The sequence below is a fragment of the Sorex fumeus genome, unplaced genomic scaffold, assembly GCF_029834395.1.
Source record: "Sorex fumeus unplaced genomic scaffold, SorFum_2.1 ptg000024l, whole genome shotgun sequence".
NCBI lineage: Eukaryota > Metazoa > Chordata > Mammalia > Eulipotyphla > Soricidae > Sorex > Sorex fumeus.
In genome coordinates this window covers 29,310,993-29,331,170 of record NW_026606081.1, presented here as the reverse complement: position 1 = coordinate 29,331,170, position 20,178 = coordinate 29,310,993, and the positions used below count along the sequence as shown (strand labels likewise).

General features: G+C 53.5%; 1 protein-coding gene across 1 annotated transcript; it reads right to left on the bottom strand.

Moving 5' to 3' along the window:
- Positions 1-3,445: 3,445 nt before the first annotated feature.
- LOC130023740 (vacuolar protein sorting-associated protein 33A-like) lies at positions 3,446-19,738 on the bottom strand (the record flags this gene model as incomplete). The annotated part of the gene is given in 13 exon segments (XM_056114331.1): positions 3,446-3,481; positions 4,151-4,191; positions 4,194-4,298; positions 4,301-4,313; positions 5,487-5,632; positions 6,280-6,409; positions 7,038-7,105; positions 7,737-7,863; positions 9,465-9,655; positions 12,519-12,693; positions 13,184-13,300; positions 18,285-18,471; positions 19,617-19,738. Coding segments are annotated over 13 exon segments (1,458 nt in total), but the record flags the coding sequence as incomplete, so codon positions are not given.
- Positions 19,739-20,178: the final 440 nt, after the last annotated feature.

Here is a 20,178-nt window from a genome sequence, read left to right as displayed (position 1 = left end):
GGGCATATTGGGGTTGTTGGTGGTGGAGAATGGGCACTGGTGAAGGCACGGGTGTCTCATTGTATGACCGAGACTTAGACCTGAAAGCTTTGTAACTGCTCTCACGGTGATTCAATAAATAAAATCATAAAAAATGAAAAAAAAAGTAAGGTGGAGTTCATGCACAATTCAATCAGCTAATCAGTGGCTGGATAAATAGCAGTACTCCTAAATAAAAAAAAAGAGAGAGAGAAATCCAGAAAAACACGGCAAATCTGTACTCCAAGCACACTCCTCTCCAAATGATCCATTTTCCCCCCACCCGAGATAAAGCTGACATGCTATGGGTCACATCCTCCTGCCACTGACCCCCAAAACCCGACGCTCCCTCCTCCCACCCCGGGGACTGATGGCACAAACTCCATCTTTGTGTCACGCCGTACATGAGACATTTGTCACTAGAACCTGATGACTCACTTCAGAACCTCAACAGAAGCCACAAAGATGGGGAGCACTGCTCAGTGAGCACCATGCAGAGGCTGCTCAGACCCTTTCTGCCTCTGTCCCCCACCTGCTCTGGGGAACGATGCATAGACAAGTGGCCAGGGCTTGAGAACAGAGGAACCAAGCCTGGAGGAAGCGGGTGCTTGTGTTTTGTTTTCTCTGGAGGCCTCTAACTACGGCTCCTCTTAAGAGACAAAGAAGGCCACAAATAGGCAAACACTCTGAACTCGGTTAGCACCTAACTCTGATCTACCGCCAAGATCTGCTCTAAATGAACCTTGAAAGGGTAAGCTAAATATCTCTCAGGGAAGCAAATAACCTTAGGGGATTATCTGCTCTGGTACTAAAAATGGGGGGAAAAAAAAGTCTGTTTTGTATTTCTTGAAAATGTCAGCTTGACTCAAAGCTGGGGTTTCCGAAGGCAGTTCTGTTTCATCCTGCAGCACAAATGCTTCCTCCCTGCTAGAGCTTTGGCTCACGTCTGTCCAGCGTCTTCTGGACAGGGAAACACCAGCCCTGGGAGGTGTGGCGTGATGGGACACTGGCACACAGGAAGCACCTCAATTTGGGTCACTTTCCCCTCTTAGGACTCCGAGGACCCCTTACCCCTCGGGCAGCACCGCATGACATTCTATCAGGAAGTTACATAAAAATCAGTCTTCCGTTCCAAACAAAATTTCAGGAGCTGCAGACACAGTTCAAGACTATATACAGCCTGAAGGCACAGGACATATGCAAACGGCATCTATTCACTGTCATCAGTGAGCCCCGTCACCCGCCTCATGCTGGCATTCAACTTCAAAATATCCAGATAGAGGAAATTTTTATGTGTCAGGGGGAAAAATCAGAGTTAGCAAGAGCTCGAAGAGAAGAGCAAGCCGGCAAACAGGACTGAGAGAAGGTGACCGGAGGTGAGGCTGGTCTCTGGCCTAACCCGGGTCCCAGCCCCAGCTGCCCTGCAGAACCCGCCAGGGGACACCGCACATGCCTCGGAAAACTCACGGACACCCCACATGACATGGAATCCCCCCAACGCTCACAGCCGCTCAGTACTGACTCACACCCGCCCTTCCATGCAAAAGACCTGAAGGAACAAGGATCCCCAGGTCGAAGCTTCTAGTGTCGGGGCTGGAACGATAGTACAGCGGGGAGGGCATTTGCCTTGCATGCAGCCAACCTGGGTTCAAATCCTGGCATCCCATATGGTCCCCTGAGCACCGCCAGGAGTAAATCCTGACTGCACAGCCAGGAGTAACACCCGTGCCTCTCCGGGTGCAAAAATTAACAATAAAAAGATAACACCGTGGAGGTGTGCAGACTGGGGGCGGGGTGCAGAGGGAGACCTCCCAGAGAGCCTGGCCCAGAGTGAGCATAACATCCCCAAAGACCCCGTAGGATGGCTCCGCCAGGTCTGGGGTGCAGCCTCACACTTGAGTCTAAGCCACCCTGGTCAGGATGTCCAAAGAGTCCTCAGAAAAGAACCGGAAACTCTGCATTGGAGCAGACCACAGAGGCTGATGCAGGGGAAGGAAAGCATTAGGGGGCCTCTTTCTAACTGCTCAGGGGCCCAGGTGACTGTTCAGAGCGGGAACTGTGTCTGCCTGCGGACAGCTAAGCCGGCTCCTGCCCGGCCCTGCCCAGCCCCGAGCACCCAAACAAAACATTCATGTTTAAAAACGGCATATTACTACAGAGACACCTCTAACAACTCCCACCCGGCGAGGCTCAAGGGATAGGCTCTGCACTCAGGAATTATTCTGGTGGTTCTTTGGGAGCCCCCCAGCGCCTTGAGCCTAATCTAACTGCTCACATGACACACGCCAGGGTGCCCAAGTTCTGGGGTCCCTCGAGCAGAATACCCGGAGTGAGGGCCACTGCGAGCAGCTCAGGCGAGCAGAGCCGTGGCTACCCCTGCCGGGATGCTGACTTGGGGGCCTTTGTGGCTCAGGGCGGGAGAGAAGATGTGAATGCAGCATCCACGGGGGGATGTGGGGCCCTTGGTTCCGACCTGTGTTGGGTCTGCCTGTTGGGATGGCCCCACCCCGCCCGCACAGGGCCAGGAACGACACTGGGTGTGACCGAGACAGCCCCTACCCTCAGCTGGGGTGACCAAGCCGCTTCCTCAAAGCTTCCGCACTGCTGACTGGGAACAGAAGGAGCAGAGAGGCCTCTCCCAGACATGCAATGACTCGCGTGGAAGGTGAACCCCAAGTCCTGTCACCACACAGGGTCGGGCAGACCCCTGTCCTATCACCACACAAGGGCATGCAAGCCCTTCCCTGCTCCAAGACTGGGGTGGGGAGAGACCATCGGGGGAGCCCAGGAAAGTTCTGGATTCCACAGGCCGAAGCCCAGGGACGTGAGCAAACCCATGGGGAGCTGGTTGACAGCAGCCCAGAAACCAAGAGAGCCCCAAGTTCTTTCTCTTAAGGTGCTGCTGAGACCAACATGCTGAGGGAAAGGGGGCCTGGAAATCTGGTGATGCACCTGCGTTCTCGAAAGGTCAAGTCTTGAGACCAGCAGCAGCAGTACCACAAATCAACTCACACGCCCAAGAACGCAGGGAAATGCGATCGTGTCTCAAACATACCTGCACAAGCTTCCAATGGCAGAGGGCGCAGAGGGTGCAGACAGGCACCAGGAGCGCTGGGGCCATGCACGAGTTCAAGCTGACTCCTTGGCTTGGCACTGGGGGTCACACCAGGCGGGGCTTGGAGGACCATATGGGGTGCCAGGGAACGAACCTGGGTCTGCCAGGGGCAAGGCAAGTGCCCTACCCACCTTACTATCTCTCTGGCCCTGGTACGCCGTTTTTAGAGGACATTATCAAGCTGATGTGTTTCCCCCTTGCATCTTCCCCTTCATTCCGGTATTTATTTTCCCTTTCCCTCCCTTTCTCGCTGAGGCTGAGGGTCGCACACTCTAGGTGGTGGTTACCCACTTTGGGGGGAGAGGTTTCCACTCAGCCTGCCAGAGCTCCAGCCATGCCCACTTTTCCCTATTTCCAGTGAAAAGTACGTCATAGGAAAGGCATCTGGTTGAAAACTCACATAAATCAATGCTTTTGGGTCCAGAGATTGTCTTAAGGGACTAAGCATGGAGAAACCTCACCCCACAGAAGAAAGAGCCAGAGTTCTGGCCCGGGCGCCCCTAAGAGCCAAGCTGACACTTTCAAAGAGAAATATTTCAGAAGTGCTCCCTGTCATAAAGATAGTACACAAAACATATAAAATCATATTTGCAAACAAAAAACCACCTTTCAGAAAAAGACAACATTTAAAAAAGAAAAACTCTGGGGGGCCAGATAGACAGTTCAGTGCGAAGGTGCTTCCCTGATATCAAAGAGTCAAATATGGACCCCTGAGGACACCCAAGAGTAATCCCTGAGCATCACCAGGTGAGGCCCCAAGCAAAAACCAAAGCAAAACAAATAAATATGTGCTGAAAATAACCAGTAGGAAAGAGGCTGGGATGGGCGTGTGGGAGAAACAGAATTTCCCGCACACCCTGCACTCGGCCCTGAGGTCACACTGCAGAACCTCAAGAGTTTGAATGAAAAATATAGGCAATTGTATTTCTAGAAAATGAGAATGTAAGATTAGAGTCTTCAGGTCTTGCCAAGACTCAATCAAGGGGAAAGGCGGGTCATGAAAACAAAATCACTCACAAACCTACGTTCCTTCTGCAGGCCCGTGGGCAGCGGCTGCGCTCCTCGAAGTGGGGGCCCGGGAGAATGCGCAGAACTTCCTCGATTCTGCGCCAACCAGGCCGGGAGAGCAGCTGGGCCAGCCGCATGCTGAGGGGGGCATAGCCGAGATGTCCGTGGGGTTCTGCGGAGGATTCGAGAGGAACACCCGGAGTCAAGCAACTCCTCTCTGCCTAATGGGCCATGGGATCTTTTTTTTTTTTTTTTGGCGGAGGCCATACCCTGCGGTGCTCAGGGCTCCCTCCTGGTGCTGCACTCAGGGATCACAACCTGGGTTGGCCGCATTAAAGGCAAATGTCCTCCACGCTGCCGTCCTGGATTTGACTTTGGGGAGGAACACAGTGTGCTCCAGCCTACCCCACTGAGCCCTGCCATCTCCACCCTCTACCCAATTCCCAATCTCTCTCTTCTCTCCTTCTCTCTCTCTCTCCCCCCACCCCGCCCCTACAGCTTTATGCATCAGACCTGGTGGTGCAGAACTGACGCATGGCTCTGCCCTCACCTCTCCTGGCCTTGAGTCCTTCTGTCTCAAACCAATCTCAGAAAGCTGCTTGGTGCCCCTGTGTGCTGGAAGGTGCCAGTGCCCGGCAGCCCGTGCAGAGGGCAGGGGCGTGGCCAAACCCCAGCACCGCTGGGTCTGAACATTCAACGGTCTGCCCGGGAAAGATTCCATCCAACCCCCACAGAAGAAAAACTGTTCATCGATTTGGTGAGAAACTTCTCCTATGGAAACTTGGCCCACTGGGGGGAGGGAATGTGGAGAGCTCTAAGCCCAGCCAAGCTACTCTCAGGCATTCTTCCAGGGGCCGAGGCCCCAGGGCACAGCCACGCCCAAATCTCCCAAGGGTGATAGTGACAGCCCCTAGCATCACAGTGACCCCCAGTCTGAAACCCCCCTCTCTCACAGTGACTCTGAGTCCAGCAGCCCCAACTGCCCACGGTGAGTCAGTTGTGTTGGTCCCCAATCCTCTTACTTGAGGCTGGCCTTTTCGCTGACCAGAGGCTTCCTTGAGCCCAGACCAGCCTCCCCCGCCCTGAGGCCTAAGTGGACAAGGGCCCCCGCTTCCCACCCCCAGCCCCCATCTTCAAAAAGTGTCCCCCAACAAGCCCCACTCAGTCCTGGCTTCTGCAAGGGCAGCGCCTTCCCACCAGCAAGATGCCACACCACTGGGGAAATGTGTGTGTATGTCTATGTACGTGTCTGTGTGTGTGTTGGCGCGCGTGCATGTGCGTGAAGCCTCGGCTCGCCTATTAGATGGTGTGCACGTGACTGCGTGTGCACGAAGACTCGGCTCACCTGCTCATTCACATCGTCCATCCAGAGGCGCAGGGTCTTCCAGATGGTGGGGTAGCTGTTCCTGCCCCCCTGCTGGGGCCGCAGCAGCCCGGCCTTCTCCAGGTTCTGTAACGTCAGGATGTGCTCGTAGCCGTATGTCTGCAAGAGAAGTTGGGGAGCCTGCTAGATCTCCCACTTCCGAAGAGGGAGCGAACATTTTCACTCTCATTTTGATACTACTGTTTTGAGTCATACCTGGCAGCATGCAAGACAAGTGCCTTACCCCTTTCTAGCTCTTGGTTTGTTTTTGTTTTCTTTTTCTTTTCGGGTCACACCCGGCGATGCTCAGGGGTTACTCCTGGCTTTGCACTCAGGAATCACTCCTGGAGGTGCTCGGGAAACCATATGGGATGCTGGGAATTGAACCAGGGTCGGCTGCGTGCAAGGCAAACGCCCTACCCGCTGTGTTATTGCTCCAGCCCCTTTCGAGCTCTTTGGACCCCACATTTTCACTTTAAAGCCAGAATGCATGGGCCCAATGTAAGGAAGATAGATGACAGTGTACTCAAATAACTGAGTAGGAAAAGGAGGCCAACCACACCTCCTGCCGTGCTATTTTCCAGATGTCTCCTTTGTTTTGTTTGCTTTTGCCCCCCCCACTTCCTGTGCTCAGGGATCAGTGCTGGTGGGGCTCAGGGGACCCACATGGGTGCCGGGGATCGAGCCTAGTTGGGCCACGTGCAAGGCCAACTGCCTTTTAAAAAAATTTCTCCCTTGGCAAATTAGTCACTTAGAAACACTGACCTAGAGAATTTCTCTTTTTTGTAATAATCCAGAACCTTCTGCTTGACCCCACTGTTGCACACCGACTGCAGGCAAATGAGCCTGAGCACCTTGATGAGTGGATGCTTCTGGGCGATGCAGTCCTCCATGTAACTGTTGACCTTGAGTCGTGGCAGATTCATGCGTGAGAGCTGGGTCTGGGCCTGCAGGCCTGGGCGTTCCCGGGACCCTGAGAGGCCCAATCAAGGAGAGGCTGGAGACTGGCTCACGCTCCTGCCCACACTCCCTGGACAACCTAAGCTCCAGGGGCTGCAGGCGGGTGCAACTGTCCCACTTGTCAGTGACACCTCAGCAGCATCAGTAAAGTAGCAGGGACTGTGGGGAATTTGGGTGCTTGCTTGCTGCAAGTGAGAATGTGGGATTTATTGATGGGCAGACAGGAAAAGCGATCATATAACCCACGCTCTTATATTATCCGTGATGGGCTTCAATAGTCTTGGGCTTCAGGGCTGGGTCTTGTTTCTCTGAGGACAGCGAACAGCAATGGAACACATGCACACACACATGCAATGGAACACACACACACACACACACACACACACACACACACACACACCACCCCCGGTCAACAGAAACCTATCCCTTGGCAGAATCTCTTTCCGCACATTTTGCACTGCCCTGGCAGGTATTTAGGGCAGACATGGAAATCAAAGTGATTCCTTTCCTACCTCGAGTTCTGTTTGCCAATCTGGTTAACTATCGGCTAAAACGGTTTTATTGTTCACGTACCTTATCGGTGTCTATTCCGGACAAAAACTCCTGCTCCACGGTTAACTGATCAAAGAAGTCTTCAGACGCTGAAACATAATTAACGCACGAGCATTTCAGAAGTGGGAGAAATGCTCATTTATCCCAGAGGCATGCAAAGTAGCAAGCAAGCACCAAGTTTAAGTCATCACCGGGAAGGCACCTTCCAGAACAGTGAGGCTGACAGCCTGTGCCCCGAGGTGCGCCTAGACACAGAGCCCCGGGGCCTGGGCCCTAGCAGCTCCCCCTTCACACTAATCAAAGCAATTTCCCAAGGGCATTTTACTTTGGTTCGTTTGAGGGCCACCCCCGGTGGTGCTCAGGGATCACTCCTGGCAGGCTTTGGAGACCATATGGGACTCTGGGATCCAACCTGGGCCGGCTGTGTGCCAGGCACTGCAGTACCGCTGCAACTCCTGCTCCTTGCAACATCCGACTGAAACCAACCTCAGCAAGTAGTTCCAGGTCTGGCGAAGCAGTGCTGGCGCCACCTGGAGCCTGGGAGAGCCCTGCTGCACCAACTGACCCCGCAGAACCCAACAGTCACACTCGGAACATTTCTGCGAGGACACAGCGGCTAGCACAGGGAACAATGCACAAGTGAAACAGTAGCCGGGGCCCCCAGAAGTAGCAGGGAGCCAGTGACACACCCTGAGCCTGAGCCCGGGACAGGGCACTCACTCGTCACGTCCTGGATGAGCTCGGCGATGGAGGTGTGATTGGCCAGGGAGCCCTGGGCCGCCTGCATGTGGGGTAGCTGGGAGACGAACTGCTTGATCTCGCCCACCGTCTTGGCATTGTGCCTTTCCTGAGGGAGGGGAGAAGGTTACGACAGTACTGGGGACAGCACTCAGGGCCACACACACACACACACACAAACAAACACACACAGGGCGTGCCCCAGTCACAGCCACAGCAGTGCTGGGAAGGTACCCAAGGCCACACACACACACACACACACACACACACACTGTGCCTCAGCCCCAGCCCTGGCTGCCAAGAGTGCATTTCTAAGAGTTTAGGTCTTTGGGTTGCCCAGGGCACGTTTGAATCACATGCAAGGCAGTGCCCCGGGCTTCCACCTGGCCTGGAGCTCAAGGATCACTCCTGGCCTGCACCGGGACCACATGGAATGCTGGGGAGTGAACCCAGGTCAGCTGTATGCAAGGTAAGCGCCTGGCCCGTCGTGCTATCCCTCCGGCTCCCCCAAATTAATTTTTAGTGTGAGAAACTGACACAAAATGAATTAGGCTATAACCAGATCCCACAGCCACACGAAAATAGAAAAGGCAGGTTGGTGGGTCCAGGCACTCCGACAGCCACTTCCTGCAGCACTGGGAGACCATGTGGACAGGGAGGGAGCCCAGGTCCCACGCAGGCCACACCTGACACTGCATGGTCCCTGCCAGGGATGTGGAGCTCAGCAAACTGCCTTGAAGCCACAAAATCTAACGCTCGAATAGCCTGAGACCTCAACAACAGCAAATCAAGTGTAAAACGTTTCCTGGGTCCAAGCTATACAGTGGGGGAGGCGCTTGCTCAGTGCCCGGCCTCCCCACAGAACCCCAAGGCCTGCCAGGAGCCAGCCCTGAGCACTGGCAGCAGGAAGGGAGGGAACTGGACATCACGGCGAGCTCGGAGCTGGCACAGTGAATGCCCGACACTTCTTATCCATAGCTTTATAAGTCACGGTGAGGAAATAAAAAAATTGAGGAACAAAACCCAAGTGAGACAAAAGCAACTTCAGAAATACAACAACCATGGGGTCAGAGTGACAGAACAGTGGCGAGGTGCTTGCCTTGCATGCGACCAGCCTGGTTTCGATCCCCAGCATCCCATGGGGTTGCCTCAGCCCACCAGAAGTGATCCCTGAGCGCAGAGCCAGGATTTAGCCCTGAGCACCTCTGGGTGTGCCTCCCCTAAACAACAACAACAACAACAACAACAACAACAACAAAAAACCCCAAAGAAATACAAATACTGATACAGTAGAGATAACTCCTAAAAAAGATGAAATCAGGAAATCCTCCTTCAAGGGAAAAAGTGATTTTTAAAAACTTCCCCAGAGTTAAAAAATTCAGCTTCTATCATTTTACTGATTCAGGTTTCAAAAGTGAGCTGAACCCAGAATAAAGAGCAGCAGGAGGGCGCAAGGTGCTAAGGAAGCTGGGGGCCGGGGACTGTGCTCTCAGTATCATCCACTGTCCCAGCCTGCTCGGGCTGATCCCGGATTCCCTAGATGCAGGAGCTAGCGGAGATGCCGCCACCGCCAGTGGCTGGGAGGAAGGAGAGAGGGACAGGGAGTGCGGACGGTGACTGGCAAAGGACCTGATACCAGGAAAGGGCCTGGCACCACCTTTCCCCAGGCGCCCGCAGCCCGCCTGCCACCTGGCCCCAGGCCCCAGTCACCTCAAAGGCGGCCGAGATGACCTTGGCCTTCTTGCTGAGCACGGCGCCCACGGCGTTGAAGTTGCAGTCTCGGATCTCAGCGTGGAGCTCCTCGGCTGAGTTCAGCGGCAGCTTCTTGGCCTCTGTGGGCAGGTCCTGCCCGTCACCCTGCCTCTTTGGGGCGAATTTCTCGGGCGGCAGCTTTACATGACCTGCACGGGAGGGGACACCCCAAGTGAGACTCCAGAGACTTCCTTTCAGGGGAGAGCACTGGGCTTTGAGTCACTAGCTGCGCACAAGCGCAGGACGCTCACGCTTTTCACGCACGGGTTCCCTGGCCTGGCCCATGGGCCGCCTTCTGCCACTGCCAGCCCGAACCGAACTCAGGATGGGGCCACCCGAGGAAACATGCCCCAGGGCGGCCCAATGTCTGTCCTGCTGGCGTGTGCAAGTGCATGCAGTCTACACCGACATCTCAACAAGCCAAGAGGAGCCCAGGATGGGGCTGGAGTGATAGCACAGCAGGGAGGGTGTTTGCCTTGCACTGGGAAGACCCTGGTTCGAGTCCCAGCATCCCATATGGCCCCCTGAGCACCGCCAGGAGTAACTCCTGAGTGCAGCGCCAGGAGTAACCCCTGTGCATTGCCAAGTGTGACCCCTGTCACTGTCCTCCCATTGTTCATCGATTTTGCTCAAGCGGGCCCAGTAATGTCTCCATTTTGAGACTTGTTACTGTGTTTGGCATATCGAACACGTCATGGGCTTTGCCGTGTGGGCAAGATACTCTTCGAAAAAGGAAAAGAAAAACAAGATCCCAGGAATCACCTCAGCATGGAAGTGTGCATGAGGGCGGGAGACAGCTCCGAAGGCTTCTTTCCTTTCTTTTTCCTTTCTCTGATATTTGGGCCACACCTGTCAGTGCTCAAGGCTTATTCCTGGCTCTGTGCTCTGGGCTTATTCTTGGCAGTGACTGGGGGAACCACATGCGGTCCTGGGGACCAAACTCACCCTAATTGCTGCACTGCCTCTAGCTCCAAGTTGGTTCCTTTTAAAAAAACATCTCCTCCAGTTTCAACACAAATCCCGACGTGTCTACACACCATCAGCTCCCCTGCTGTGGGTCCAGAGAGACGGGTCATCGGGGGCAGCTCACGCTCAAGTCCAGCTGTCTTCCTCTGAGCACTGCCCCGTGTGGGCCCTGAGCACTGTGGGGTGGGTGCTGAGAATCATAAAGCAACAACAAGAACTCCTGCACTGGAAAATGTGGGGAGAGAAAGGGACCGACGGAAGAAAAACACTTCTCGTATGCTTTCCAAATCCTAAGCCGCTCCGAACAGCCCGGGCACCAGCGTCTGGAGACAGCACGCCACGGTGGCCGTGGGACCCGGGGCCTGAGCACATGCTGAGATACACGAGGTCGGCAAGACCTCGCATTCCAGCTCAAAGCAGAGGGGCAGCCGCTGGCCCAGGCAGCCTGCACGCAGCTCCTGCACGGGCCTGCCATTGCCCTCGGTCCAGCCACGGGCACAGAGCTGGGGGGTTATGGGGAAGCCCAATTTCCCCTTGTTTTTCAGATTTCTCTTAACGGTTTCTTTTGGTGGGGGGGGGTTACACCCAGCGATGCACAGGAATTACTCCTGGCTCTGCACTCAGGAATTACTCCTGGCGGTGCTCAGGGGACCATATGGGATGCTGGGAATAGAACCCGGGCTGAGCCGCGTGCAAGGCAAACACCCTACCCGCTGTGCTATCACTCCAGCCCTCTCCCTTAATTAAATGTTTGATCAGCAGGAAGTGTGTGATGTGAAGAGACTGTGAGTTTCCGAAACTCCTTCCTCCTGGAGGCACTCCTCGAGCCCCATCTCTCACACCTCCGCACCCCCAACCCCAGCACCTCTGCCAGATCCCCCAAGAGACTTGCAGAAGCACCAGGAGGTGGGGACCCCTTGCCGGGGTGCTCCTGTGCCAGTGACAGCTCGGAGCAGGAATCTGGGGAGGGGCTGTGTGTGTGGCATTACCCCCCAGCCGCTGCCAGGCACAGCCCCGGTGGCCCCAGGGCCATGGACTGGCCCCACAGAGCAGAAAATCACCGAGATCAGCCCCACAGTCCCTTGGGCACTGCTTATGAGTGTCCCCACAAAAGGAAACAACTTAAGAAGTTATCCTTCAGAACAACTGGTAAAAAACAAAACGGAAACACCTCCATAATTATTAAAGAGCAGGGAAACACTTTGTTGTGTGGAAATGCCTCCACGTGTGGTCCTGTTCTGCTTCCGTGGCTGCTGTCACTGAGCCATGCATTCACCACTGCAGTGACATACACACTAACACACATGAACACACACACACACACGCCATTGCAATTCACTCTGCGATAAGCAGCTTGGCACACTGGACAGACAGCACTGTCCGGACTCGGCCAGCACTCAGCAGCTGCAGGGCTCTGTGTCCCCAGAGAGACCCCATGCAGTTAGCTGCATCCCCGTCCTTTCAGACCGGGGCTCTATCCCCAGGACTGTTCCTGGCCAGGGCCACTCCTAAAAGCGCTGGAGTTACCCCTCTTGCGGCCTGGGGCTCCCTGTTCTGAAGAAAAGACACGAATCAGACTGTGGGAAACTTCTCAGACTGTATCCCAGCAGGAGCTGCTCCTGGCTCAGTGCTCACCGGACAAGGCAGGAGCGCAGATGGAACTGAGTGCTGGCTGTGCACCTGGCACTAGCCCCGTGAGCTTTCCTGGCCCCCACTCAGATCTGAAGTGCTACAGAATCTAACATCTGGGGCCAAACCCCCCTGACCTCGGACCCAGGCACCCCTCAGAAACACTCTATTCCTCACGCCTCCCTGGACGGCCTGAGCAGCGGGGCTGTACACCACATGGACCTCTGCACAAGGCCTTCGCCTCAGTTTCCCCGATGGTGTCCTGGCTCGAGCTCACTTTAACCTTGGGCTGAAAGTCAGTGCCTGACATTTTCAAGTATTCTGACTTACGCACAAAGGCCGCACCTTCGAAAACAGACACTTTTGAGATTGATTTTACTCAGCTAACCTATTAGTAACTGATGTCACTTCACTTACTGTTCTGAATGCCATAAATTTCATCGATGAGTCCCTCGTATGTCAGCTGAGTCGCAAGGGGCGTTAATAAATCCACATTTCGATCAAGCAACAAGAGGTTATCAAAAACAGGAAATATGGAATTCTGGCTTCCTGTAAACTCTCTCTTCATCCTGATCATCATATTGGCCACTTGCTGGAAACAAAGTACAGGAGCCTTTTTAGCAATGGGCGGATTTTAAAATGAAGCTAAAAAAGAGTCCAGCAATCCAAAATTTAAAAATAAGACGGAAAAAAATCGAACAATAAAATAAAACAAGACAGGCCTGAGACAGTATGGTGGGTAGGATGCTTGCCTTGCAGGTGGCTGACCCAGGTTCAACTCCTGGCACCACATACGATCCCTCAAACCCTGCCAGGAGTGAGCCCCGAGCACTGCTGGGTATGGAGAGGGTGGGAGGAGGGAGAGTGCGAGAGAGGGAGGGAGAGTAGGGATGGAAAAGAAAAGATAAAGAAGAGAAAAGAGAAAAGGAAAGAGGGCTGGGAGACAGCAGAGGGGCCAGGGGTCACGCCTTGCACGCAGACAGCCTCAGTTTGGTGGCCTGAGCACAGAGCCAAGAGCACTGCGAGGTGGAGCCCCAATCCACACCCGCAGGAGAGAGGCCCCCCTCCCCGCCCTGGCTCACCCTGGCGCACTCGCCCTTGCCGAAGATCTGGGGGATGGTCCCGTACAGGGCCTGCAGCGTCATCAGGCCCTTGGCTGCGTGGTACAGGCTCGTCTGGTCGCTGTCCAGGTAGCACTCCTGTGGGAGAGGGCCGGGCGCGTGGGCACAGGCTGCGAGTCAGCACTGAGGCTCCAAGGCAGCTGACTCTACTGGGGGCGAATATCGCTGGGCGGGCGAGGAAAGGCTGGCATCCGCATGCCCGCGTGACCACATGGCAGAATACTCTGGGCTTGCAGAAGGGCAGGCAGCCTCTCCCACATACAGCAGCGAGTGTCACAGGGGACAGGAGGAGGGCAGCCACGGTCTCAGAGAAGGGCCACAAGGTCCATTTAACACACAGACAAAAAGAAACATCTTTGGCCCAGAAAGAGGGAAGAGCACGCACGCGCCCACAGCCGGGCGGTTCAGCAGGTCTGACAGAGCACACACGGTCCCCAATGGGGCCTCAAGATCACTCCTGCGCCTGCGCCTCAATCCCTTCATCCAGCAAGTGCAGAGAGCAGAGGAGGGAAACCACGCAACGCACTTCACCTGCACTCCACCTGATGGGGCGGCACTGCTGGTGCCCATCGCGGGACTCTCTTTATTTTTTTTCTTTTTGGGTCACACCTGGCAATGCACAGGGGTTACTCCTGGCTCATGCACTCAGGGACTACTCCCAGTGGTGCTCAGGGGACCATATGGGATGCTGGAAATCGAACCCGGGTCGGCCGCATGCAAGGCAAACGCCCTACCCGCTGTGCTCTTGCTCCAGCCCCTCATCGTGGAATCTTTGACCCTGACTAAAGCAGCGGCCTGCAGGAGTGCACCCCAAAGGCGTGAGGACGAGGGGTGCAGACTGGGGGCGGGGTGCAGAGGGAGACCTCCCAGATAGCCTGGCCCAGAGTGAGCACAGTATCCCCAAAGGTCCCATAGGATGTCTCTGCCAAGTCTGGGGTGCAGCCTCACACTTCAGTCCAGAACACCCTGGTTGGGATGTCCAAAGAGTCCTCAGAAAAGAACCGGAAACTCTGCATTGGAGTAGACCACAGAGGATGATGCAGGGGAAGGAAAGCATTAGGGGGCCTCTTTCTAACTGCTCAGGGGCCCAGGTGACTGTTCAGAGCGGGAACTGTGTCTGCCTGCAGACAGCTAAGCCGGCTCCTGCCTGGCCCTGCCCAGCCCCGAGCACCCAAACAAAACATTCATGTTTAAAAACGGCGTATTACTACAGAGACACCTCTAACAACTCCCACCCGGTGAGGCTCAAGGGATAGGCTCTGCACTCAGGAATTATTCTGGTGGTGCTTTGGGGACCACATGGGATGCCGGGGATTGAACCTGGGTCAGCTGCGTGCAAGGCAAATGCCCTCCCAACGTATATTGCTCCAGCCCTTGTAATTCCTCTTTAAAAGCCCCTAGGTTCATATCTGGTGGTGTGTGGGTCCCTCCTGTCTTGAACCCGGGGCTGCCCAGGTGATGCTGGGGCTCTAGCCCTCTAAGCTATATCCCCACCACCCATAATTCCGTATTAAAAATTTTTTTTTGAAGTTAACCACAGGGGTCAATGGCACAGCGGGTAGGGCGTTTGCCTTGCACATGGCCTACCCGGGTTAGATTCCTCCGTCCTTCTCGGAAAGCCCGGCAAGCTACTGAGAGTATCCTGCCCGCACGGCAGAGCCTGGTAAGCTCCCTGTGGCATATTCAATGTGCCAAAAACAGTAACAACAAGTCTCAGAATAGAGACGTTACTGGTGCCCGTTCCAGCAAATCGATGAACAATGGGAGGACAGTGCTACAGTGCTAACAACAGACGCCAGATTGATAGTGACCAATGCCAGGCTACTAGAGTGCCAGGAGTACCCTCTGAGCATCGCCAGATGTGTCACTCACACACACACACACGTTAACAACACATGTCTACCCTGCATGCTCTGCTCTGCTGTAACTGGGAGTGGGGTGAACCTTTGCATTATCAGCCGAGTTCTACTCTTCTCAGTGGATTTCACAGGGCCGTTCAGCCCCCAGGGCCATTTGCGAGGGCCCAGCGCTTAAACCCACTGATACTACATACACACATTTTTACTTAGTCCCACCTCTATGAGCGGCGCCGGGAGCATTGGGGCTGGGCACGTTTTCAGGCTGACTCCCTGGCTTAGCACTGGGGGTCACACCAGGCGAGGCTTGGAGGACCATATAGGTTCCTGGGAACGAACCCGGGTCGGCCGGGGCAAGGCAAGTGCCCTACCCACCTTACTATCTCTCTGGCCCTGGTACACCATTTTTAGAGGACATTATCAAGCTGATGTGTTTCCCCCTTGCATCTTCCCCTTCATTCCGGTACTTTTTTTCCCTTTCCCTCCCTTTCTCGCTGAGGCTGAGGGTCGCACACTCTAGGTGCTGGTTACCCACTTGGGGGGGGGGTCTCACTCGACCTGCCAGAACTCCAACCATGCCCAAGTTTCCCTATTTACAGTGAATAATATGTCATAGGAAAAACATCTGGTTGAATGTGTAAACACACAAAAAATAAAAGGGCTGGCGGTCTATCTCTCCCACAGCCCATGTTCTGTGGTCTCAGGCTGTTTCCCCACTCCGGGGAGGTGGATGGCATTGGTCAGGCGAAGGAAGGAAACGGGGACCAGGCTGGTTGGTCTTAGCAGCAGTTTATTACAGGGAAGAGATATATGTCATGGAGGCCCCAGGATATCTCAAGCATGTGCTCCTTTGTTCTCTCAGCTTAGGTCCTCAGCCCCATCTTCCCAGGTTCTCTGATGCACATGTCCCCCCAGAGAGCCCTTAAATCTCCCTTATATAGATCACAGTACCTCTAAAGGGCGCAATATAGTGATGTCATCAAAAGGAGTTACAGAAAGAACATTGAGGCAGCAAACCATACATTGTTTCTTTACATCCACATTGTTTCAGGAATCCTGGCCTCACCTTTTACAAGCTACAAGCACTTGGATTAGCACAACAAAGACCAGTCCCTAGAGCTTGGAATCTACATCAGCCTGCCTGGAGCCAGGCATCTACATCCCAAAGATCAGGCCTGGCTTAGCACCTGGGATCTGCATACCTAAGGCCAGCTAGGTTCCTGTGAGCTAAGGGAAACTGCCTCAATATACTGAAATCATTTACTGAAGGCAGTTTGAAGGGGAGAAAGTTCAGTTTCATCCAAGCTAGTCAGGACACACAGGGAAACTGCTTCTAGGACGTGTTTCTCCTCTCCTTGCCCAACCAACATATAAGCATACATAATATTAATCATTTTGTATGGACACAGTAAGAAATACTTTGAGCTTATAGAATTGCTCTCCTAGGGCCATCTCGATCTCAGACTGCAGTGCTCAGGCCAGATATCTTTCCTATTCCTAGCAGCAGGGTCCTAGTCTCGTCGTTACATTTGGATCATGACAGCATTTGCCTATGATCAAACTCTTAACTTATAGTTAAGAACCGTGGCACCTTGGCCTGGCCCATCGCGATGCCAGGGTAGCACATAACTTACTGGCTTGCCCTGGTTCCATCCAGTCCCTCCTCGGGACCCTGCCCTTGGGGTACTAGGAAGTGAGGGCAACTGAGGCTTAAGTTGAGAAAGCAGATGCCCGGGAGCGAATAATATCCAAAGCCAATTAAATTCTAAGTTATAAAGCATAATATGAATTAATTGTCTTCCTGTATCTATACAAAAGGACACTGCATTAAAGTAAACTGCTCAAAAGACATAAGGAGAGGAGAAAGGCAATATTAACTTACAGTACAGCTTCAGTGTCTAAGAAGGACGAGACCTTACAAATTGGTTGGGGAAGAGAGCATAGAAGTGGTTACGGACAAAGTAATGGGAGAGACTCGGGAGCACTGTGATGGGTGCAACCTGATAAACCTAAGCTCCGTGTACTCCAACAGTTGAAAACTCACATAAATCAATGCTTTTGGGTCTACAGATTCTCTTAAGGGACTAAGCATGGAGAAATCTCACCCCACAGAAGAAAGAGCCAGAGTTCTGGCCCAGGCGCACCTAAGAGCCAAGCTGACACTTTTAAAGAGAATTTTTTCAGAAGTGCTCCCTGTCATAAAGATAGTACACAAAACATATAAAATCATATTTGCAAACAAAAATCCACTTTTCAGAAAAAGACAACATTTAAAAAAGAAAAACTCCGGGGGGCCAGATAGGTAGTTCAGTGCAAAGGTGCTTCCCTGGCATCAAAGAGTCAAATATGGACCCCTGAGGACACCCAAGAGTAATCCCTGAGCATCACCAGGTGAGGCCCCAAGCAAAACCCAAAGCAAAGCAAACAAATAAATATGTGCTGAAAATAACCAGTAGGAAACAGACTGGGACGGGCGTGTGGGAGAAACAGAATTTCCCGCACACCCTGCACCCAGCCCTGAGGTCACACTGCAGAATCTCAAGAGTTTGAATGAAAAATGTAGGCAATTGTATTTCTAGAAAATGAAAATGTAAGATAAGAGACTTCAGGTCTTGCCAAGACTCAATCAAGGAGAAAGGCGGGTCATGGAAACAAAATCACTCACAAATGACTAACTGGAAAAACGCAGTGACAGACTTGACTATTTCTGGCTGGAGCGGCCCTGCCTTCCACTCTCGAAGTTTGCTCCACAGGCAGTCAAGTCAGGGTGGGACCGGCACCAGGACAAACATCGACCAGCAGCAGAGAAACACCAGAAATAAACACATTTAAGGACAATTGATTTTTGAGAATTCAGTAAGGGCATTAACAATTTTAAGCGAATTCGTTGAAACAGGAGGGTCTCCATAAGCAAGAGGAGCAGCGGCCCGAGAGACAGCACAGGGGAAGGCGCTGGTCTTGCACGTAGCCAACCTGGGTTCTGTCCCTGGCACCACATATGTTCCCCGAGCATGGGCAGGAGTGATCCTTGAGCACAGAACCAGGAGTAAACCTTGAGCACTGCTGGGTGTGGCCCAACTCCCGTCTCTCCCCAAAAAGGAAGAAACTGGAGGCTTCCAGGAATCACTGAAATGCCTGTGTCAGTGTCACCATCACAAACGAGGCAGAAACGAGCGTCAAGTTCAAAGGGCAAACACTGAACTTACTCGGAAGGCACCCTCCGACTCCATGGAGAGAAGGTCCCCGTCGAAGGGAATGAGGTCCAGGCTGTACTCCTCCCTGTGGATGAAGGAGCCTGGGATGCCCCAGTCCTTCAGCCGCTGCTCACACAGCAGGCGACGCCGAGGCACAAACAAGATGTGAAAATCTCTTGTGGGGCCACATCTGTCTTCACTGCAAGAGAAGGACTGTGCGTTAGCCCGAGGCCCCAAGGCGAGGACTGCTCCCCAGGGCCCCACTTGTGCCTGACACACAGTGGGCCCTAAAGAGACGCTTATGAGCTACCCCCCACCACTGACTCGGCCCAAGATTCTAGTTTTCTTGCTCTCTTGATTTTGATGCTTTTTCTGGAAACCGCTGACCTGTGCTCTGCCAAGGGGCAGTGTTACTTTCTCTTGGGCCATTGGTGGGACATGAAAACTCTCAGGGTTGGGGCTGCAGCAACAGCAACGCGGGTAGGGCGTTTGCCTTGCATGCGGCCGACCCGGGTTGGATTCCTAGGTCCCAGCATCCCATATGGTCCCTTGAGCACCACCGGGGGTAATTCCTGAGTACAGACCCAGGAGTAACCCCTGTGCATTTCCATGTGTCACCCAAAAAGAGGGAAAAAAAAACCTCTCAGGGTTATAGCAACGGACATCTGTTTCTTGCAGAAAAAAATGTTTCTATTTAATCAAGCGATGTCTCTAGGAAAATAAAAGGTTGCTCCACACCGTGCCCGATTTTGCTCAAATACCCCGTATGCTTTTAAGTCCTTAGGGGCCGCGTCGATCAAACGTAATGCAGACTGGGCTGGTGCACTTCCTCCATAGATGCTGCAGCATTAAATTTTAATCAGCTTCTCCTGACTTTGCTTATGAAGTTTGAGCATATGGTATTCAGTACTTGAAAAAGAACCATTAGCTGTTTTTCTTTTTATAAAGAAATTTGGGTCCTTCTACTGAGACAGGCTGGAGCTTTCTTCTGTCCTGAGACAGGGGGTTTATGTGGTTTGCCCTGCCTCCCCAAGCCCCAATACACAAAGTTTCCCATTCTCTATTTATAGTTTTTGGGCCACCCCGGCAGGTGCTCAGGGATAACTCCTCGCTATGCACTCAGAAGTCACTCGCGGGAGGCTTGGGGACCGCACTGGGTTCCGAGGATCTATCCTTGGCTGACTGCAGAGTTTCCTGCTCCTGACCCCCCATTCTCCCCCGACACACTCTCACATCTGTCCAAAGATCCACTTCCCAAAGCGCTGGCAAGCAAAGGTGTCCTGATGAGCACTCAAACCACTAGAGGAATGATTCTGTATGGACCCAGCATCAGCTCTGAGATACCTAAGCACATTTTCAGCCATTATATCCATCAGTTCTAGCCGGGGTCTGACGAAAAAATTGATATTCTTAACATCGGCTGCTGGCAAGAGGCTTCCTTTGAGTGTGAACATTTTCTCCACCTCATGTTCCTAGGAAAGCACACATACAAATGGTGAACAGAACCCCTAAAACTTACCAGCCGACCCAAACTTGGGCATCACCGCAGGCAGCCAACCTGGGTTGGATTGCTGGCCTCCCACACCGTCCCCAAACACCACCAAGAGTCAATCGTGAGTGCAGAGCCAGGGGTAAGCCTGAGCACTGCCAGGGGTGGCCCAAACAAAACAGACCAACAACAAAAACTCAGGTGTTGTAACACTCCCACTCCAAAGCACAGTATACTTTAGTGTTGAGTCGGAGAGTGCAGGGGTTAAGGAACATGCCTGACACATGACTGCCAACTTCGCCCCCTGGCACCACAAGGCAGGAATCTTGACTTTCCTACGGCATGTGTTTGAGGGCTGGGCTGGGGTCTACACTTCACAGACAGGAGAGCTGGGTTGGTCCCCAGCACTGCATGGTC